Genomic DNA, 24,293 nt, shown 5'->3' on the forward strand with positions numbered 1-24,293 from the left:
ACATTTCTTTGCAAATATATGGGCACATATATTCAGTTCATTACTTCATATAAAATAAATATTCCTCTTGCCCTCATGATTATGATCCTACATCCTCGCTTTACTGGATCTTCCACACCCCAAACCCAACGAATTCCCCCACACTCTAGCCTCCACTCAAATAACATGATTTTCATATCTAAAATCAACCCTCGACGTCGACTTCAAATATCTACGGTTCCCCCAGTCATATTTCCCAACAGTTTCCTCTAAATATTTCCAATGCATTCACACGATAGAAATACCTGAGTAGTTGGGCAGTGATCTATTATAAAAAAAAAATAAAAAAGAGAGAGAGAGCGCTGATAAAAAAAGGGGGAGAGTCGAGATGTGAGAGCGACTGAGATGAAACGTGAGTGTTTATGTCTGTTCGATAGACCTGCCACAAGTAACCGTATAACGATGAGCAGACACCAATCAATACCCACGTTCCCACCTATCGTCGACCATTAACCGAGTGACAGAAAAAAAAATGTATAACTTCGACACCACAGAGAGGAGAACATGAAAGTTTGTCGTGATTTTTCTCCTGTCTATTTTCCGCCAACATCGAACGATATAGTTTTACCCAATATAAACAAGAAAAAAAATGCCGACAAACTTCGGCTGTTTGGGCATCAGCTAGTGAAGTATATCGTTGATCGTGATAGAGAGATTGTGTCTTAAGGTATCTGTTGGGATGATCTCCCTTGAAAAATGGATGAAACGATTTCTGTCAGCGATCTAGTTAGTCGGATTATGTGAGAAGAATAATTTCTTGATATCATGGGAGCAGGGGAGGGGCGAGTGGTTGCAGACGTTCGTAGACGGACAGAGAAGTCGAGGAAAGATTCGTGATTGAGAAAAAAATTTCTCTCGTCAAAAAAATACTTATTATGTTTATTATATTGTAAAAGCCAGAAACAACCGAATGCGGGGTAATAAAATTTTGTTGTCGGAAGATCACAGGGTATTCTCTATCAGGAAAATTTCCTCCTGATGATAATAAAAATTATTGTGGTCCAATAATTTTAGCATGACACATAGTAAATTTTCCATCATCGGTACAGTAATTTCTACCATACGGTAGATTAATTTCCATATAAATCGTCAGGATAAAATTCGCTAACCATATCTAGAATTTGTATTCACTTCTGGATAAAAATTACTGTACTGGAATGGGAAAATTTATCATGCGCCAGGCAAAAATTTGTACGGAACACTGCAGCAGAGAATAAAATTAGATCTTTATGCATTGAACATTATTATTCAACACGTAACTGCCCCTAAATTATTGAAAGAAAATTACCGAAAGCTCGAATTACAAGCTTTATTTATTTTCCAGCTCTTCAGTGTTACGAGCGTTTCACCCCATGCGATTTTTCAAATATTTCCAATATATTCCCCGCTCACCTACATCGACCCGAGGGTAGATCTACCCTAAGGAACGTGAAAAGGGAATAGTTGTCGCACCCCCCGGTAACGAGTAGTACAATATTGTCCGGCCTTTGTTCATTTCAACGTCACTCTCCTCTGCACACAGTGGCACACACGATCGATCGTGCGTGAGCCACCCCCCTGCCCTCTCTCTCTCACCCCCATCGTCCCCCTCCCGCCCCTATACAACTCAATAACATGTGTATGTGCCCCGTTCATCCATCTTTTCCGTATCAGCGTGCTGGATGCGCGGTAAAAGTATAACGAGTGAGAAAAAGTGAGTGAGATAGCGATATAAACACTGAGAGCGTATGCACCTCATGTTCACGGTACGGCCCTGCGTGTGTACTCGGTGTTTATAAAATGCGGAGCGAGATACGTTCCCATAATATTATTTTTTTTTTCAAACTCATTGCGTATGGTGATGAAGCGTGTGCATGATTCTATATGTATTCTCCAGTAGTCTTCCAACTATCCTCTTTACTATCCTCATTCGTCCGTCTCTCGTAGTTTTTTTTTTCTTTTATTTTATCGTAACAAGTGTTACGTGTATTTGCAGGATCGTTTAATGGCAATTGTAGCATAAAAAAAAATTACCGATGGGTAACATTGCCTTGTGCGGGAGTAATAATGATGATGAGGTAACAGATGAAGGGGTAGAGTGGAATTAGATTATTAGATGTTATTTCAATGGCAGATTAATAGTGGTTGACTTACAACGTCGATTATTTGCATTAGCGTGAGGCCGAAGCTCAACGCAAGGGGCTCGGACTCGTTGAACACCGGACGCTCCAGTACGTTGTAGTTATCCAGAAGGTCATTCAGCAGCCGCTTCTCGTGAACACCGCCACTTACCGGCCCTGAAAAAATCGCAATTTACAGGTGATTATTGTCTTGTTCTGGAGTTATTTACGATTATGAGGGGCTTGAGGAGCTTGTTTATTAGTGGGACAGTGGAATGTTCGGGGATGAAAACTATAGCCCTCTGGGGTTATGGTTCTTAGGAAAATCTAGGAAAGCTCTGCAGGGTGTCTAAGGTCTGGGGAAAATTTGGATTTAATCAGCGAGGTACCATTTTGATGGGCTTGGTTTGAGACCATTCAAAATGGTGATATTTTTTACTGGCGTTTAAATGAACTCCAATACAACTGGCCCGATTACAGGGATCAAAAGGGTTAAAAACCGTCAGTTGATCCTTTTATTAAAGTTTTTTATGACAGTCATATAAGATATAGGTCACAGAAAATGTTATAATCAACGAAGGGGACCATAAAGCTTCATCCAATCAAAGGACTAAAAGAATCCCTTTAATAACCTTTTCATCGACGTTTTTTGAAATGATTTAATTGAATTAATTTTGCTTTTAGAAAATATTCGCAAAAAGCTCCCTTCGGAGCTTATTATCTCCAAAACAATTACTTCTTCCCAAAATCTTCGAGTGAATATTTTTTTATTACCAGGCAGATTCCTTTGAAGATCCCTGGAGAATCTCTGATAGAAGGAGATTATGTTTTACGCAGGCCTTTAACGAATTGCGGTCTTAATTAGGAAGTCACGTCCACACCCATACGTAATTTTTACGTCGAAACTATTCATCCAACTCTTATCGCTTCAAGTCACAGTTCTTCCAAATCAATCAGGGATTAGTGAGTTTTCCCAGCGTCTCAGCTATTCGCTAACGGGGTAGACTCCAGTCTGTATTTAGCTCCCTTTTTCCCCCTCTTTGTCTGGACTTGTCCCCTTTTTTCCTCAATTACTTCTTCATCGTTAACCATCGATCGATACGGAAACTTTGCAATCAACTGACCGCACGACTTTCGGCTATCATTTTAGTTCAGACGTGCTATTCCATTTTATATCAGGGGTACGTACGAGGCGGAAAAATGGCGTAACAAATACGAAATTCCCCAGTCATTTATGAAACATTTGTATAATAGGGTATTCTAGGGTAGGGTATTTTATTGGAAGTTTTTAAAAATATTTTTCATCTTTTTTTTGCCATTCCTTCAGCAGCATTATCATTGGAAATCCAATGTACTTGGATCAAGTGTAAAATATACAGGCCCACCCCAAAATCTTCATCGCACGTGTCATTGAAAATTTTACAACTTGACGTGCGTAAAACGCAAATAACGTACGCACCAGCGTGCGTTATTTGCTTTTTACTGCACGACGTGACGTAAATATTTTTATAACGAAAAATGGTTTTCGTTGAGTGCGTTAGATAAAATTTTACTGCCACATTGTTCACAACAGCCAGAGACGCCAGACGGGTCATAGCATTTTGTTGAAAAAAAAAGTCAACTATTACCATCGTATAGAACAATTTGCCGCGATTTTCCAGATAATTTTTATCCAACTTTTCTGTCTGTGTGCTTTCATGTAAACCACACGCTTCGAAAAATGACCGATATGGCAAGTGTGAACAGATTTAATGGATGATGAAAGCATCGACCAACAGAATTTTCAACGCTCGTTGTAACTACACACAGCGATAAATATTTATGAACAGCTCTTCCCATTATTTTTATTCTACTGCAATCGTTTGCGTTGCGTTCTTTTTCCTTTGTTTTCGCACGTTGAAGCGGAGAATTTTTGCTATGAAAAATTCATACGACGAGGGGGAGGGGGAGGGGAGGGATTTAGTGGACAGCTATGAACTCTGGGGCATCAGTCACGATATCGAAGATTGGGAGAAATCGAGAGAAAACAATTTGAACGCGCAATCAATATTATTTTTCGATTTTTTACGGTAAATTTGTTGAAGTTTGGAGGATTTTTAATATTTCAATTCTAAAACATAAATAATGTTGTCATTTTGAGAACGTATTTATATATTTGAAGGACATGGTGATTGGAAAAAAATCAGTTAATCATTTCTCAGAAAACTGACACTCCTATTCTCACGTCAGTATAATATCATCAATCGCCGAGTGAAAAATCATTTTCCCAGTTATTTCTGGAAATGAAAAAAATGAAGGAACAGAGATTTGAAAAAATCAAGATTGAAATATTACCGGATGTCAGAGAAAAATGATCACTGTCCAAATTCCAATATATTCGAAGAGAATAAAATATATCAAAGTATTTCCGTTCGCCCAGATAAATAAGACAATCGCTCATTTTTTAGGGGAATCGCAATGATCACAACCTTTGTACCAACCGGAATACAAATGAAAAGTGATAAAGACACTGGAGAGAATAAATAAGACCCAATCGCTAATTTCCGAACATAATTGCAGTGATCAAAACATTTGTACCCACCGGAATAGAGATAAAACGTGATAAAGATACACCAGAGGTTACAAGAAGCAAGAATAACCTCGGCAAATAAAGATTCACTCGGCACATTCTTTTGATATATTTTTTTTTTATTTTCGCCAACAGCTAAAGGGCTTTGAGAGATAAAATGCGCATTCCTACTAGTTCCTCTTGTCCTGAGGGATGGCCAATTTCAGTGACCATTACTCGCAGTGAATCCTCGTTATTCTCATGTACCAGAGAAACAAATTCCTTTTTCCTATCGCAGATCCTTGGCACCACCTTCTCCCACCCACGATTTTACCCCTCCCCATTTCCCTCAACAGCCACTTGCAAAATGTCCAATGCCTTGTGCGCCACCAACAGCGATAAATTGCAGTTCTCAAGACGCCCTGGATCATATATCACATTCTTTCCCCTCTGGTCTTTCCCTTTTTACCCCTCACCACGAGCACTTTTCAACCTGGGCTTTAGGAGGAAATTTTATATCGCACGATAGTTATGATATTTATTGTCGAGTGGCAAGTGCATTGGATGGAGACTTTTAACAGCGGTAAATACACACTGGGCACCAATAATTTTTCACGATGTATAACTCGCTTGAGAAACCAATTGGCTGGTTAAATTGGTGGAGCATTAACGATTGGAACTAATGAAAGCAATTTATTTATTTTAAAAACAGTATTGGGTTGTGGGTTACCGATCTCATTCCTTTAACACGGGCTTAAACTTGGACTTTCGATAGAATATAATATAAAATAAAAAACAACCATTACAGTGCTCTCAGTCAGAAGAAAAATGATAAACGCAAAATGAAATAAAAGTCATAAACAATCGGGGGTGTGCTAAACTGTCAGTATTACGTCCTGAGAAGCAATTTAAACCACTAGTCCTTTCCATACCCCATAAAGCAGTCCCCCAGCTCCGTAAGTAATATATCCTGAAATGCCCCCCTTCCCCCCAAGAAGTCCAGATATAAAATGAATTTTCAAATTTACGCTTCGATGACACGGGAGATTTCCCACATGACTGTTTCCGGAGATAAACCGAAACTATTCTCGGAAGCCCTAAAAAATTTTATAATTCATCGATGTGAATTTTGAATTTAACTCTGGAAAGATGTGGGACGAAATGGTAAACCTGCCAGATGAGCTATCCAACCCCCTACCATCACTCCCTCCCTCCAACCCCCCTTGTCACCCATTCCCTGCCACCCGGAAGTTTCCGAGAACAGTCTCAGAGTTCGGGGTGTGGGGTGGAGTTGGGTAGGGGATGAAAATACGTACCTTTCAGCCACCCACGCATATCGCAACCCCTGTTCGGTGCATGGCGTTAGCGGTGTTTAACCTATTTTTAGATGGGGATTACTGCTTTATCTGGCCACACCAATGTTATCGGGATTTTTCATAAATTTGGTATTGAAATGAATTGTAAACAAACTGCTGAAAAAAACAAACGCCAAGAAAGAGTTTTGGGGAGGGATTTGTCCGGGAATATTTTCAAGAATAAATAGAAATAAAGAAAAGGGCGTCAGGCAAAGGTTCCGTATGATGATGGTAATTTTAGCATTTTTTTCTGTGTTACCGACACGTCGATGATGTAGAAACCAGAGTAGAATTTCCAATAGTCCATTCAAACACATACCGAAGAACGACGGATGTTCTGCTCATTCGTGCACAAATAAAACATAAAAAGAAATAAATAAATAATTTTGTTCGTTATTGAGAAGCAAAAATTAATGAAGAAGGAATAGTCCTTAATATTAACAAAGCAGTAATCAAGCCTTCCTTTCAGTGGATATAAATAAACGTCACAAGGGCGCACGAAGTATCAGTAAGCGGATAAACTCAGCGACTCCAACAGTGGAAGAAGTAAAGTCAATTTAACTTGGGGGTTACTTGACATCCGGTAAATTTGTCTAAGCAAAAGGGTCTAATCTCTGTGGAGATCCTGCTTACAGGTGTAACACGGTTGCAAACAAAAAATCCCAAAAATATTCCTTCGATTCCGGGCCATTTTTCAAAATCTAATCTCCAAGGGGAATAGATTTATTTCGGTCAGCCACTCCATCAACGAACACAACTGCCCCAAGAGGTGATAAAAATCGTACTTAATCCATCATAAATAAATGGATAGAAAGTAGAAATCTCCCTTCAAATAAAATATCAATCCTCTGCAGAGGAAATGGAATGCATACTCACCCCCCCAAAAAACATTATTCATCCCCTTTGAATACTTTTCCATTAACCCTACATTAAACTGCTTATAAATGGCCAGAATTGTCTGACCACATGATGAAATTCTACTGGAATTTCAAATGAACGCGATTCATCTCGCAGATAGGGCACTTTCCAAAGTTTTCACTCGGAATTTCGACCTAACTATTCCGGAATTTCTGCTGCGTTGGGGGTTTTTATTTGCATGAGACGAAAAAAACTCGTTTTAGGAACATCAATCGCATTTCTTCTACCAAATATGTCGAGATTTCATTGTAAATAAATTTTATAAACATGCAGAGAAATACTTATATGTTATAAGTCCACGAGACTAATCACTTCAAGGACAAAGTATCTCATAATTTGTTTCGCATCTCCAATAAATGATGAAGTGTACCGCGATCGCCTGATCACCGAAGAGAAAGGGATAGACGATACGTCCTCCTCCACTCGAACCTCTTCCTGATGCACCCTCTCCATCCAATCACTCATAATATCAATCTTATCATTTTGAAAACCTTTGTTGAATCATCCACAGGGGATAACGCCACTTCAAGTCTCGTTATCACCGGCACATAAATTCTAAATGACGCATAAACCTCCAAAATATCCAGTAAAAGGGACCCTATCGTATAAATTTCACTCGCAACTCTCGTTCACTCGCTTCATCGGCTTTTGATCACCCAATTTTCCAACGATTTTAGGTAAAAATCGAGGTAAAAAGTTCGTTAATTCTCTAGCGCCTGGAGGCATTCCCCTCCCCCCTTCCCCCTACCAATACGAGGTCGCTGTTAAAATGTGGAATGTCAGTTTTTTTAACTTCTACTTTCATTATTTTCGGCTTTCACTGCAATAATACGACTTGCTGACACTCCAAACACTGAATTTATCCCCTACTCCGGAGTAATGTCGTAATTTACTTTGATTAGTCCCGGAGAATCGATCACGATCAATCGAAATGGGGCGTTTGACCGCAGCAAACGTCGAGAAAATATTATTTCCAATATATATTGACTCAACCCCAGTGCAGAATATATTTTTTAAAATGAAACAAGTCGCCTTTGGCTGAGGATAATTTGACTCTTCACTTCAAAATCTAATTCAAACTTGATTACATGATCATTATATGTTCGTATAGTGATTCGTGCGAAATGGATTTTACAGTGAATTTTCGTTTTCATTTTTTATTTCATATTTCTGCATTAAAAGTTTTCTCGTTCAAGTATAAAACAGCTCTCAAAACCTGTACTCGCTGTACTCTAACCGTGACGAGGAAACTTTTGTGGAAATTTGTAAAAAAAATTCATTAAAAAATGGAAAATATCGTTGGGGACTGGTGAATTCATGAAAAACGCATTTGCTGGTGAATGGAAAAATTGAGGATATTCAAGTGCCTGTATCGTTTGCCATACAGTGATAAAAAAAATATTACTTCTGTCAGAAAGTTATTAGAAAATTAGGGCAGTACCACAGGATGTGGTCAACATCTTGAGATTGTGCTCCTGTACTAAAATCATGTTTGTGGTAGTAGAGAATTCCTCTGTTTTAAAATAATTTCAATAATCTGTGAAGGGAGTGGGACGATATTCACTTTCTCGAAATTTCTCGATAGAGACGAAGAGGCCTGAGGAAACCAATGGAGAAAAGGGGCGAAGATGCGGGAATAGGGGGATGAGTACAAAGCGCGTTAGTGGTGGGTTACACAGACCCACTTCTTTCCTGACCTCAACATATATAACATCAGCGTAACCAGACACAGTGCATGGATCGTTTTTCCTTCTACCTTTTGCATCGTTCTTTCCTCCTTTTATCGAGGGTAGTGGACACGATCGATGGAGGAAAAAAAAATGTGACAACCAACCCATGAACCCCACCGTTGCGGTGACGTTAATCCAGAAAAAAAAATTGAAAAGAAATTATCGAAATGAAAAACAATATTGAGAATCTTCGGGGTAACAGATGTATCCTAGAACGATTTTATGGCATCGTCTGGAAAAAATTTCATCAACTTATGGATGAGCACCACTTGAACGATTTTGTGTTATTCTACCGGAAAATTTCTTTGGATGACGATTGATGGGAGGAGTTTTTGTCATCACAGGGCGTCTCCCCTAGTGTGATACTGATGGGGATCAATCGATAATCGCTGTTCATCCGTGAGAATGTAAATAATCACTGGGGAAATTGGTCTCCGTTTATGGCGTCCAATTTTCAAAATTAAACTGTTTGATTTTCGTTTATCTCCGGGGAAAATATGATGCCCGAGTGGATTTCCGGGGCTTCCCCGTTGTCAGTACAGATTTTACAAATGGAAGATGGAATTTCTAGTGGGGAGGGCATGATAGTTTCATGAGACTGCACGAAAATTTCAATCAGAAATGAATTTTATAAAAATTACCGAGATTTGATACGAAAAATTGAGATGAAAAATGGTAACAATGTATTCTTTAAATAGTTTTACAATGGAAGTATTCATTAAATTTCACATAATGGCATTTGCTCGGGATCTTTGTCCCAGAATACGGGAGATGATATAGCGCTCTACATTTTGTGATATCACAGGACATTGTTAGATGGGATTTTACAGTCGGTGGTTGAGGAACTGGGGTCGTCTCCCCTGAAATCACGGGATAATTTCTAGACAGCGCGGTAGAATGATTTGAAGTCACCAAAATTATTTTCAATCAATGCAATTAACCCCTCCCGTACAGGGGCCCCTGGGCTACATTGTTAATAAACTAATGACAATAATTATCCTCCCGAACCCCTAGCCCAATGAAAAATCGTCCGTTCAAGGAGTCAATCCAGTCGCATCCCTTGCAAAGTCCCCGGGGAACTTTCCCAATAAACCCTCCGAAAAAAAATTTCCAAAACCGATGACAAGGGCTTAATTTCCCCAATTTCCCATTTCTCTCCACTCGCCTCGATTGACTATGCATTCGACCTTTGAGCTCTGCATCCAACCTGATAAAAATTCACCGCGTCCTCATCCCCCTCGCCCATTGGCTGCTCCTTTGTCCCAAAATGATTGCTGAATAAATAAAAAAAAAAAAACAAAACGTAAGCACTTTAGGTCTCGTTGGAAAAGACCAGAAAACCCGAGGAGAGGTAAAAACCTGAGTAGAAAGTCAAAGGCATTGCCATTGCACTAGGTCTGGATGTCCCTTGGGAGGGAACCTCTTTTACTTCAAAACCTCACGTGGGCGGATTGTTTTTTACCCTGTCCACCATCTGTGTATTCCATTGACTTCTTTCACTTGACTTGCCTTTTCCATTTATTTTACCTTTAAACTTACCCCCACCGGTGTCTGTGATATGGCCGACTTTAGACTGTGGGGATGAATTTTAGAGGAACGATTCATCGAGAAAATTTCACAAACGTCTTTTTCATATGCAAGGCCACTCGATTTCATGCAAATCTCCACATTCTGTTTGGCTTGTGGCAGCTTGACGGTATAACATTCACATTCACCCTTTATTCTCCCCTCCTCCGCCACCGCTTTCTTTTTTCCCTTCGAATTTATTCATTTTTTTTTTCGATTTCTCCGTCTGACTGTCCGGAACACACTGTCCGCCGTGAATGTCAGAATAATCGAAGGCTCATGTAAGTGAGGGAATGGGACAGCTGGAGATTCGAAGAGCTGGGGACATCCCGGAAATAAGGGAGACGAAGATTTGAAATGCAAAATTTGGAAAAATCGGGGAGGAGTCGGTGGAGCTCGAGGGCGTCCGGAAAATGCGAGAGGAAGCGTTGGGGATGTTTGGGGAATAATTCAGGAGCGAAGTGGTAAAACGAGATAAGTGAGTTTTGACTATTGATTAGTTTCTGACGAATATCTCGATATCTAGGGGAGATAGTGAGGCTTTTCAGAGACTGACGGCTTTGAGAATCTGGGCTGAACCCACCTTGATCGATCCTCAATGAAGCTTGAGCCAATCTTCATTCCATCGTCCCCTCGCACCTGGGTAAGAGTGTCATCATTAACCCCTAATTGTCTTCTGAAAACCGCTCAATCCAAAAACTATAATTTTGTCAAAATAATTGTTCCTCCCGAGTAAATAAAACTTTGACAAAATATTCAGTTCTCTTGAAGTGCAGTTACCTCAGTAGAACTGAGGAAAAATGAGGGAAAGGAGGTTCCCGGGCTTCCAAGATCCTCAAAGGAATTCCCCGAATGTTGACACAAAGTGTTGAACTACAATTTAGGGCAATAAAAAATTATGATTTTGATTATTCGCTGTGGAGGCATCCGTTTGATGGAAATTTAGGGGGAAAAATTCCCACGATGGAATTACACATAAACTTCCCGGGGGGCGATACACAAGCGGACTGCTTTGAACCGAAGAAAAGAGGAGAGAGGAAAGATTCTAAGCATCCGGTTGTAGCTTAACCCAGAATACCAGTACCAACATTCCCCACGTGCTGTCTTTCGCATATTTCCTACCGCCATAATCTCTCTCTCTCTTGAGTTGCGTCTTCCCTTCGCTGTGTTACTTTGACAAAGAATACACATGTCTATCACAGTTTGGCTCTCACTTATTTATGGGAGGTAAGAGAATGAGGTGAATTTTCTTCAGAAATGGAGGAAGCGAGGTGGGGTAATTCTCTAGAGGGGGTGGTATTGAGGAGAGGTTTGTTGAGCTTTTTGCATCTGACTGATGATTGACGAAGAGGGAAAGTTTTGGGGAAAATGGTCTTGCCATTCTCGGCCTTATTTTTTTTCTATTCCGAAGTTTAGTGGAGGTAAAATGAAGTGGGAAAACCCTTCTGGGCATTGGGGTGAAAAATGTAATCCAACTAATGTCGAAGAACTCATCCTTCATCAGTGGATTTCCTCAAACTTTCGGAATAAAAATGATCGATAAAAAATTAATTTGTGAGACACTTTCGACGAACTCCAACGTAGTTACTGGATTTCAATAATTGATTGCGAAAGCCCTTTGGATTGGCCTAGTAGGGGATGAGCTGGCCAGGGATTTCCCGGAAACAATTTTCCTGGTCTGATAATAATTGTTGATTATTTTTGAACAACTTTTTCCCTGAGAAAACGTTACGTTCCCTCTTCTCACGGCTTTTCCCGGTTGATTTTCCCCCCAACAATATGATTCGTTGATTGGTAATAATTACCAATTGCGTACAATTACCGTCACTCATGGCCCTACAAAAAAATGGATTACGTTCAGTCGAACGCGTGCAGCTCGTTAATTGGTATAAAAACTAGCTCTCATGATGGAAGCGATTGCTTTTCGTTTTTCTTATCAATTTCCGGACTCATAGAGACGTGTTTTCCTCTCAATTCTGGATCAGTGAGTGCTGACGTTCGCAGGTGCAGTCTCTCCACACTGAAAAACTCTCTCCTTCGTTATTTATATTTTTTTTTCAATCCGAAAGTCGAACTGAAATAGAATTTTATGGGAGTTGAGAATGAAATGCTGAAGAGTGAGTGATCGTAATATTCACGAATTTCTCACTGGACGAGGCATTTCCATGGCAATAGGGCGTTCCTAAACGGTCCATTGTTATTGATCGTCATGGTATAAAATAGGAGATGGGGTTGTAATGCCTTTGAGTTGAAAGAAAAAATAAAAAAAAAAAATACCGGGGGCGGAGAAGGGACTATTGTTGGGGTGGGTGATGCGACCTTATTCTTTTACGGGGAGAACAGACCGGGTGAAATTTGTTTCTTCGCAGGATTTTTGCTTGAGTGGTTACTATGATTACAGAATTCTTCAGAAGACCCTGAGAAATAATATCAATGAAACCAATTTAAACCAATGAAATTCCTCCAGTGGGACGCCATTTTGAATGCCTGGGCGACTGTGAATCCCTAGCAAAATGTTTCACAATTGTCTTGATAATTTTTGTTCCACTTTTCCGGCTGTAAATGGATCTCTGTGTTGGTGACTACTGAGGGTCAACTGGTAATGCAACAATGCTCAGGAGAAAGGGCCACAACGTTCAGAAAATGAAGCAATGACAGGGGAGAGATCAGAAAAAATGGCCTTCATTTCATCTCACATATCCGGGGAGATTTGATAAGAATACAGAGGGTAGTGTAATTCTCCGCTTTCTGATTATAGGAACGTACTTATCCCATTGATTCCAAAAATGGGTCTTTCATCTTGACGCACTAAGCAATTTCCGCCTGTGCCCTGGGATAGTAGAGATTGATGACGTATTCGGAAAAAAAAAATCAAACTCTCCCCTCACGGTGCGTGATTTATGAGTTACATCGCTGGAATACAACATTATGAAGAATTGTCATAAATAAAAATGGCTCGTTAGGAATGAAAATGAAATCTTTTGGGACTCCCTTTGAAAAATTATTCCTCTTCAATTTTGTTTTCTTTTTTTTTGTCAATGCCATATCATTGTTTAAAAATGATTGAACCAGCAGACAGGTTAAATCAACTGTGAGATCCTTGAATGGCCTCAAACCACCCTTTTACATTCCCTTCCACAAACGTGTGAAATCACTCGTCCGGAATCAACGGCTATAAATTCAGGAACAATAATCCTAATCTGCGATTTCCCTGGTAATTGATTTTTTTTTTCATCATGACAATCGCCCAAGTTGCCACAAGTCTAATCACCCCGCCCCCACCAATGACTGATTAAAATCTGGTTAGGGAATTTTTCGTTCTTCTCGGAGTCAGTCGTCCCCGAGTAACCAAAATTGATGGAAAAATATTTTCCCCTATTTTCGTGGCACGTTGAAATCCCCTTTCGGGCGGAAGCCACTGGTGTCGGAATGGTCAATGCCAACTCGACTGCCTGTGATCGGCTTCCTGGGCAATGCCATAATTCCCAGATAATGACTGATTACATCAATCAATTGTTCTCCTAATGTGATCCAGTTCGGTCTAACCTCAACGGTTTCAATGAACCCTCCAGTTAGATTTATGAGTAAATACGTCTGCTGAGGGCACCAAGTCCTCTGCAGCTGCTGTATTTCATCCCCTAGTGTGATATCCAACTCGAAATGATAATATCGATAGTGAGGTAAATAAAAGTTGAGCTTTTACGCTGGATAACTCGTATATTCCCTCTCATGAACATGGACCGTGAGAGTTAAATTTTTTCGCGACAATCCAATTGATAATTTACCAGAAAAACTTGAGACCATGAATTTTGGTTAAAGGGGTATCGAACATTCTTAATTCCAATACCTCATAAAATATTCAAAGATGTCTCGGGACAAACTCAATCCCTCCAGCAGTTCTCCCGTGGAAATCAACAAAAGTAAATACATTACAACTCGGAGGAGGAAAAAGCGCCCGAGGCGAATAGTCAAATGAAATTCCAGAAGTCAAGATGAGAACCTCAACAGGAAAACCACTGGACTTCCTTCTCTCAACTCTTCTATCTCTCGTCATCTGGCGTTAAATCCACTTGATCAAAACAAACTTCTTCGAGTTCCACGGTTGTACCGCGCCTTTTGACAAATTTATTTTCAACATTTCTTCTACTTTCTCCTCTGTTGACCTGGGCAATGTCGTCTATACACAAAATGCAATGCCGCAGTGCCGATGAATTTCGCATAGACGTGGACGAGAGGTAAAAGTTGAGGCAACGAGGTAATGCACTCCGGGAAAAGAAGATTTTTCTTTTCGAAGTCTACTCAGGTTTTAACCCCCTACCCACCCCCTCACCGCCCGGCACCGCCTTCCGAGGGTGAGCCCTAGCCCCTCGTCGTTTCACCCTCGCTCACCCTCTTCAAATACATCAGCTTCTGAGCTTTCACTGTACAGCCACTGCCAGTAACAATATTTTCTTGGTTACGACAAGCGAATCGTGCTTTTTTATGCTGTACTACAGAAATGGATAGGCCCAAGGTGCAGGTTTTTTTTTCGGGGGTTGTATTCTCTGCTGGATGAGGTGAATAATACGATTCCCCAATTGCTCTCAGACAGAGGTTTATTTTAAGTAAGAGTCTGAATTTTTTCTTGTGAAAAAAGCGGAAAAAAAGGGAAATATTCAGATATTCAACTTGAAATTCCACTGACTTCTTCCCCTTGAATGAAATTCACCATTTTTTCCCGAAAAATTGAGTAAAATCCAGTGAAAAGTATAATTCAAATAAAATGTGAGGGATTTCCATCATTGAAAATCCCAAATTTAGTTGAAGAATCAAGAAAACTCACCATTATTTCTCGTTTGAAAATCCTCTCCCCAAACATCAATTGCCATTCATCCTCGAACTTTCCCAGAACTTGAATAATTTTAACAGTAAAACCTTTTCTCCACTGGCCGTCCATTCAACCTGTCTATTTTCCTCACGAGCTCATTACGATGTCCTAAATATTCAACAAAACTTTATTATCAATTACTTCCAACAGAAGGATTGCTCTGTCCGCCGTTCCCCCGCTGTCATGTCATTTTTTTTTCTTCCCAAGCCATTCTTTCTGAAGTTCTAAGGGGACAAGTTTCCTTGTCAACTGCGAAATCCCCTCATTTCTATCTTCTGCATCGTGTAAGAATAGTCGTAAAGGCACAATGGGATCCTCAAGGAGACTCAAGTAGCAAAGTGATAGACTCAAGCATGACCTTTTCCTCCCTCTGAGGAGTCGTACATATTGGTTACCCCGGGCTCGCCCGGAGCGTATCTTATCTTCACTTGGATGTGCATTAAACAACTTTTATTATATATATAATGTACAGCTCATTGTACATGGAACGTGCGCAGTGCCCGAGTGAAAATTTCGAGCCCTCGATTTTTGAGGAATTTTAATCCACAGCCTAATTTCCCAATTTCAATTTCATAAATAATGTCGAGTGATATCTGGCACGACAACAACCTTAATGAACACAACAATAGGATTCAGATGGGCGAATTATCTCCTTCTGGGCGATTCGCGTGGGTAATTACTCCAGGCTCCGCTTGCGTATCACATCCCTTCGCATAATGCGAATGTAACGGTGGGAAATTAATGCCAGAATGACGTGCGATGAGAGTGACAGGGTAGGAGAAAGGGGTGGGAGACGATTCCGGTAGCACTCCGATAAACATCTTGATGGAATCTGCGAGAGAACGTGTCTACGTGCATGAGAACTTTTCGACAAAATCGATATGACATGCGACAAGACTTGAGATAGTGAGTGGGTGGATTCGACATGACTTGGACACCTGAGGAAAACTCGCAGCGCAACTCCCATGTCGATCTTGAGAAGCTACAAAATGAAGCACTGCCAGTTGTCGGAGGCATATGCGCTGGTGTATCATGTGGGAATTCAATAAACTTGAGGTACAATTATTTAGGGAAAAGGGCATCCTTGATTTTTTACGAAATCCGAAACTTTAATTTTCAATGTAAAATCGACATTAGATCATAGTTTTCAATATTTCCTATGTCTAGTTAATGTCAAAGCCCCACAGAGATGTCCATCACCATGAAGTTGCTTCCGACAACTCCAATCGCGACGATTGAATCTGGAATTAATCCGAGTGAGAAACTCCGGGAGTTTCGTTGCCAATTTTGTCTCTCTAATTGAGGTGTGAGAGGATTGCCCATTCACAGAATCAAACCCGAGAATTAAATGAATTAGATTGAATACTTTGTGGGCTTTCTGCGAAATTAGAAGCCGGCCAATCAATTTCATCGATTCACTCGCGTCAATTAATCGTTATCAGCTCAAGTGGAGAGATAATTTTTCAGAAGAGAATAAGACACTGTGTCAAGTTCCTAATTTCAATTTTTCTCTTTGAGTTTGCTAGAGGGCTAGAGCCACTTTAATTCACATGTCCTAACAAAGATCGATATTCAGCAGTGCATGGCACGTTAGCACAGCAGACATCATTTCTAAAGTTGTCATCGCTCCTGGTGCGGGCTCGTACGCGATAATATAGTGAGGATATCAGCCAACCCGACCACCTGCAAAACTACTTGTGGAGTCTTTACAAGAGAGCCCTCGTGAAAGGCTTCACATGCTCACTAAGATATTATATCGACGTGACAAATACATGAAGAAGTACGTGACGTATCGCCGGAGATGGTGTAATGACTTGCGCGATGCACCACCTCTCCCAATTTTCCCCAATTGTCCACCCTCCATTCGTCCTATTGAATTTTCGAAAAGCTGAAGTACCGCCACATAAACTCTTTGCTCCTAGACGTCCAGACGGACATGAGGTGACAGGACGACAGGAAATTTATTTAATAGAAGATTTTGAACGAGTATTTTTCAGAAAAATCGGAAAATTAAATTAAATTGAAATTTGAATGACTAATTTAACAAAATTAGAAAAATGGACGATGCAAGAGTATTTCTCAGAGATACAATTCCCACAGCCCAAGTAGTTTCTTGTATTTTCCTCGGCAGTTCTATATTATCCGTCTCCTCATTGTCTTTTTCCTACCGTAAAAGGGCCAGATCTTATTCTCATTTCTTTTGTCCTGGCGCTTTCGCCCACCATCCTCGCGCTCAACTTGATTAAAATTTATTTAATGACAGACAGTAACCAAGGAGGTAATAGTCTGGTCATTACCTCTCTGTTCTCCAACACCCGGAACTCATTCTCCCCCTTTCTCCAACCACCATTTTGCCCAACAGCCTCGGAAAAGATCGCGCATGAAATGCAGGAGTCTTAAGTTAAACAAAATCATCGTTACAAATGACCAAATAGATTGTTGACGAAGGCAAAATAACTCCAGCTTTTTTTCTAGAAGATGAGTTATGCACTCCCAAAGTACTCGTTTTGCCACATTGTTAAATATTGATGGTTAAAATGCCCATATCGATTTTTCACAGACACCGAGACCTCCTGTCATTGACAAGTTGAAGGCAGACGAAATGAGGGAGAAAGCGAGATAGATATCCTTGGATGGAGACATGGAGACGAGCACGAGGACGCCCGTCGACAACGGGTTGCATTATCAGTTGCGTTCTTCTTTGTGCGTTACAATGGAAATGGATTGTTCTTATGGAACAATGAGTTTCTAATTTTCCGGGCTACCATTTTCCACGATGGACTGCAAATGCGAGAGAAAAGGCGTTTTGCCGCCATTATGATGTCCTCTGTTGATTGTGCGATGCTAGTTTTTTTTTCCTTTTGTTTAAATGATTTAAATTCGGAAAAAAAAACAGAAAAGCACAGGCGAGTATAGTTTCACGTGGATGATTCATTATTTTGAGAAAAGTGGGCAAAAAATTGCGGTTTAACTTGGCCCAGGAATCGTCGAGACGAAAAATATTCCTTTCCGTTAGGGACGTAAATGTGGGAGAGGAAAAATATTCAGAGCAGCCGCAGAGCGATTTTTACGATCAGTCATAAAAATTGATAATACAGATATGGTTTTCCCAGACAATGCTCCGTGCGATAACCATCTATTTTGATTTTTTCTCCCCCTCCCCCTCCCACTCATCCATTCCTTGCGGATGAAATTCTACGGGAGACATTGCGGAAGTGGGGAATTACATCATTGGGGATTTCAGCACTTCATGCGGGCTCATCGTCGCTATTCTCAGGATTCTGGAAAGTCTCGGGTAATGGTTTCAAAGTGTTCGAATTCAATCAGAGTGATTCAAGCCCCGCAGGCACCGATGGAGAAACTGCATACAGAAGTTTTACGGTTCATTGATTTTGCTCACTGAGAAATTTTATTCGATTGCGATTATTGGTCCTAATTTGAGAGTGATTCTACTCACTTTGATGCCCCCTTATTTTGGGGTGGGAAAACCCGTCGGGGATGATGATTGGGGGCAGGAGTGGTTTCCGCGAGACGGACGATTTTCATGGGATCGGTGGGGGAGGTGCGCCAGTGGGAAATGGGAAAACGGGAAATCCGAGAGGGCGGAAGGAGGTGGAAGTTACAGGGTCTCAGGATTTTGTCGGCGATTCCGGTATAAATTCCTGAAAAGTTTCCACTGAATCGCCTCGCGCATTCGTCAAGTTTCGCGAAATTCCGGAGAATTTTGGTGTTGAAAGTTTATTATTTTCGGAGGAGATTAATGGGAGTTGTTGACGATTAATTAGTTTGTTGGTGAATAGTTTGTAGCTACGGTAATTGATGGTTTAAAAAATCGCGAAATTAATAGCATTTTTGAAATTTCTTCTGCCGCCTGAAATTCCTGAAATGATTTCCCCAGTGCAATTTTCTTCATTTCGTGTCTGGACCTATTACACACTGACTGTATCACACCAATTGTGGGAATCTTGATGGCCAATCGATAAACCCGATAGTAATTATCGATTATTTATCTCCACCAACTGCAATAATGAAATTTCCATCATACAACCCAAAACCTATCCGTCCGCACCAGATATATCGGTTACCTATTGCAGGAGCACTGAACCTCTCAGAGTTGCGCGTACACACGTCCCCGGGAATATATCGTTCCCCCCGAACATCCCCTCAGTCTTTCATCCCCCGAAATTGACGTTATGAAATGCATATGGGTGAGACACTGGTCGTATTGTTCGAACGGTTCCCTATTCTAAAAGGAAAATATTACTCAATCTGTTTTACGTGATTTCCGAATTTTCAGGCCAGAGGATTAACACTTTTTGGCATTCAATTGGACAATTAAACAGAATTAATTAGATGAAGATGATAATTTTGTCTGTATGAATTTTTATTTGTTCGGAAATATTTACTCTCCAATTACCGGAATTTCAAAAATTTCTGGGTCTGCTTCAAAGGAGAGAATTTTAAACCGGAAGTGATTATTTTGCAGGTGCTTTTTCGAACTGTTCACCGGTAAAATTTCAGCAAAATCTGTCGAGTAAAGCTATCAGATCACAGCGATATATCACCTCTCACCGAGTGCATGACCCAGTAGTATATCCCATTCACTACCCTCCCCATTTATTCATTTTTCTTGGGAACAAAACTCATAAAGAGAAGCATTCATAATGCCGCGAGGTCATTCCATAGCCCCGACGACTAAAAAAAATACCCTCTCCCCCATGTTGTACCAGCGAATTTTAATGAATTAGTTTATGTTGTTCTCATTCCTTCCAGCATTTCATATATTTTTTTTTCCATCGCGCATCCCCCCTGCGTCGGAAAAATGTTTCTCCATATGCATAAAACAGTGGGCCATTAAATGCTGCATGTGATGGCCAACGGTTCAAGTCCAGCGTTGGCTATGATTCGGTAGAAAAAAAAAGAATGAAGAATGTGTCTTCATCATTCGCGGTCTCGGATAACCGCCTCTACGTCGCCTTTATTTTTTTTTTCGGCCCACTCCGCCCACTCCCTTACGCTCAATAGTATACGCGGTCTCTAAGCATGCATTAGTCATGAGTTACTTATACACCCACACAGAATGTGTCTATGAAAGTCTCAGAGGCGAATTGTATGGCAAGACTCAGGGACAGTCTTTGGTAATTCCCAGCGGGATATTCCAAGAAACTCACTCAGTCCTAGTCTGTCTACACTATCTTCGCAGCCCCTCCATCGGGTTTAGGGGCGAAGGAGTGAGAGGGGGAGGAAGTAAAGTTGAGATTTAAAACGATGAGATGCAAGACTCGGTAAATTAACCGGCGGCGGAACAATTATTCCAGACATTTGCACGCGTAATCACGAATATTCGTGCTCGGATGTAAATTTTCTATGAAAATTCTAGGGCGAATGCAGGGGTAGAAACAAATGGTAAATTTCAGGACAAGTCACCTAGGGATTCTGGGGATTCTAACGTGCGTGGCATCGTCGCCCACCCCTAGGGAACTAGTCATAAACAATATTCGTTGTCCAGACGCCAAACATTCTTGAAATTCACCAGGGAAACCCCTCTCAAAATTTTCCCCAATCTCCTGGTAATAATTTCAAACCACTCCATCATCCTCGGTAACCAGGCCGTCCCCCAATTCATCTCCCATCACCCCCTGAAACCGTACCCCCTCACCAAACCTTTCCTTCAAAACATTTATGTCTCACCATCAAAAATAATCCATTTCCACCCCATAAAAAAATATCCCCATCCGTTTACTTTTTCCACCGATGTACTATTGAATAAGACCTCGGATATCCTCAATCCAACAGAATTTTTCCCTCCAGGAGACACTGAGTGGGCATATCAGTCAGGATAAAAAGTCCGAGAACTCTGACTTTTGATAGATGACCTCAACTAGTTCCGGATCCACCAGATTAACGCAGCGTATCTCTCTCTCTCTCTTCCACGCAGAGGGAGTTTCCCACGTCAGAGAGGATACACCCCGGAAACTTGGTTCCACATTTCGAGCCAGTGGTTCGATACACCAAGAGTCAGTGATAATAACCCCGTTTTAACTGACCTACCCCTGGCCAATGTACCTCACGAGGATGTTGCGTTTTTAAAAAGGAAATGATTTTTCTCTCCCCGCGGTGCCTCCCCGATCTCTCGTCTTTAATGGTGAAATTACAAGGACACAGTGGGGGTGGAAAGGGGAGGGGGTGGGGTATTGCAATGGTATGGGTCGTGAACTTCTCAGTAATGGAGTTTAGTCAAACTCAAGTGGATACGGCGTTAATGGCTCAGGTATGGTCAGACGCTGTTAATTGTATCTACTGCTGCGGCAGGAGTTTCACTGTTACTTTGGTCAGACGATGCTTCTCATCACGTTTACGTTAGCAGGCGGCGATAAAATTAATTAATTTGCTGGATTTTTCTCAAGTACTTATGTTCGGTGGTCTCTGGGACAATTGCAGCGCCAGTGATTTTTTTTTTATACAAGTTGGGAGCGGGGGAAATATTTAGGCGGTTTTTTGTTGATTGGTCGATCGTTGTTTTATGCAAAGGGAGAAATTGTTATCTTTGAAGCATTTATTGTTTATAAGTAAATAACTAAAAGTCTCTGTTTGACTCCAAACACGCGGGATTCACCGTGAAAAATCCGGAACACCGCTCCGAAAATCTAATAGTCCGCTGAGTAATTACAGCCCGAGGAGAGTGAATGTACAGAGAAACGACGGAGAATGCAGCGAGTGCTGATTGCGGAATTGCAATGTTTTTCTTGTTCCGTGCATACAACTTGATGGTATAGTGGACCCCAGTGAATGTTTATTTCCGTTTTGAGATCCACTGCAGTGTTTCCGGTTGAAACTGACGTTTCAAAAAAAACTTGGCCAAAGTTATAAATGTACTTTAACCAGTTTTGTATTGTTTTCGTGAGTACAGACGCATGACGAACCAACGGTACGTACTCAAGTAGATCCACATTAAAAATTTTTTCAAGGAAGAGAAACTTGGTAACGAGATAATGTTTGGAAAATGGATCTTCCAAAAAAAAACATTAATTCAAGTTTAATCCGATATTTTCCCGAGGTCTTTCTCCAGTAAAATAACTATAATAATCAATAATAATCACTCTGTAAATCCGTTCCATTTACTCCGAATGAAAAAATAATAATAAATCTTCCCCATGAAGATATTCAATCCCGAAAATTCTCTCTTTCATCCCCAAATAAAAAGATGGAAACCAAAAATTATTCAGCATAATTTACCACCCCGAATGACCATTAAATTTCCCTTTATTACCCAACCAAAGAAAATAAAACTCATAAATAACTGACGCATTGATACCATAAATTCCCAATTTATCACATCCACCCCAGCCTCGCAAAAAGCCACGAAGAGTGTGACAAATTTTGATTTCCCAAGCCGAAAAGATCCCGATAAAGCCCCCCTCCCCCGTTCCACCCCGCAAATTTTCAATCCCACACAGATGCCCATAAAAGCCCTCGCCATAAACCACTTTTCCCCCCCAGAACCATCAACCGAGTCCTGACATTCGCCTCGGGTCAGTCAATCGGAAGAGGTAAATACCAAAAGATCAGTCAGACCAGTCCCTTCCCTGGCCGCGTAAAAAGGGGTATCAATTGGCCAACTGTCCTCTTAAAACCCCTCCCCTCCCCCAAACCCTAAAATCAAAAATTCCACTCACCAGATACGGCAAAGGCGATTGCCGCCATGAGGGTCCAGCAGGGTTTCATTTTTCTCCTTAAACCAGCGTGGTTGGTTGTCCAGTGGTGGGGGGGTTGAAAGCAGCCCTCCCGTGTTTCAGTAGTGTGTCGTCACGTGGTCACCCGTTGCAACCCCGTCGGTAATAAATCCACCAAATATTCCCCCTGAACCCCACCAGATTCTCCAAAAAGTATCCGCTGAACACCTAAACCAGGAGCGACTGACATTGGCCAACGGCGACCAAAATCATCTGCATAATCATCCCCAAAGACGAGACAAACGGCTTGCTACAAGATTGCGTTGTCTCGTCCACAATCACCACCACCTCAAGCATCATGATACCCATATAAATTGACCAATAACCACGTGACAATGGACAAATTAAATTGACAACTCCACACTTGAGCACCACGACGCATCAGTCCAACGCATGTGGAATCTCCATAACCATCATAACTCCACCATTCATATGCACTATTCAATCCATCAATCCTCATGATGATCCATCGACATTGTATCCTTGACTGACACTATTTCCAGCCTTAGGATTCCCACCAACCCCCTGGCACAGCCATGTACAATGGAAATCAACGATATCAACCCCCCGCGGTCTCCAGTTCCTCCAACAAAGCCCGCACACTGGATCAAACTCAACAAAAATTCCCGGACATTTTTACGTTTACCACACGCTCCCCTAACCTCGTTCTACTTATCATCATCATCATCTACCATAACATATTGCTCGCCCGTTCTTTCCGTATCAAATGAAAAATAATTTGAAATTTGGGACGACCAAATCCGCCTAAATCATCATCATCATGACGACAATCAACCAACTAACCAGTCTCCGTCATCTCCACACATCCCATATTTTCCTATTCACAAATAATCCCCGGGTGAATAATAATCGTAACGTCCCAACTGTTTTTTCCCCCCCGTTTGCTGATGGGATCCCGCTCCCAGATGCACCCTCGGCGGCGATCAACGCTGAACTGATATTCATTTAGCCGCAGAGCGCAGCAGTTCGCGCTTCATAGTCTGTTTCCCCCGCATGTTAGCCTCATCCTCCCTCGGCCCCTCCGCCCCTTGGTTAACCCTCCGCACCCCCGTGCCATATTCACATCTCGCTCGCTCGTGGGGGCTGGTAGATGGTCCTCTTCGTCATCACCTCGACGCCTCAGCACGGCCTACGTAGCCCAGTGTACCGGTGCTGCTGGTACTGCTGGCTACCTCTGCTGCTGGTCTATCCCACTTTTCCCTCCACCACCACCCCCCCACCCAACCCCTTCTCCCCTGGAATTCTCTCGACGGACTCTCTCTCTGGTCTCTCGCCGTCTCTCTTCCCACCCCGAACGGCGGGGATTCCAGGACGGGAGGGGGTGGGTGCAGGTAAAGGGGGAGGCTGGAGGGATGCTGGATGCCAAAAGGGCGGAAGGCAAGGGGAAAGTACATACCATGCGGTACACCCCTCCAGC

At 41.5% G+C, this 24,293-nt stretch overlaps 1 protein-coding gene across 2 annotated transcripts in view; it reads right to left on the minus strand.

Annotated features, from left to right (window-relative positions):
- Window positions 1–23,790, minus strand: part of LOC135169678 (neuronal acetylcholine receptor subunit alpha-7-like) — a 71,192-nt gene extending 47,402 nt beyond the window's left edge. For both annotated transcript variants that reach the window (XM_064134886.1, XM_064134885.1), the window contains exons 1-2: window positions 22,799–23,790; window positions 2,173–2,315 (exon numbers count right to left, since the gene is read on the minus strand). In XM_064134886.1, coding sequence (XP_063990956.1) covers window positions 2,173–2,315; window positions 22,799–22,847 — 192 coding nt within the window. In that variant the 5' untranslated portion in view covers window positions 22,848–23,790. The remainder of the gene's footprint in view (window positions 1–2,172; window positions 2,316–22,798) is intronic.
- Between the last annotated feature and the right edge of the window lie 503 nt (window positions 23,791–24,293).

Source organism: Diachasmimorpha longicaudata, chromosome 15 (genome assembly GCF_034640455.1).
Source record: "Diachasmimorpha longicaudata isolate KC_UGA_2023 chromosome 15, iyDiaLong2, whole genome shotgun sequence".
Taxonomy (NCBI): Eukaryota; Metazoa; Arthropoda; class Insecta; order Hymenoptera; family Braconidae; genus Diachasmimorpha; species Diachasmimorpha longicaudata.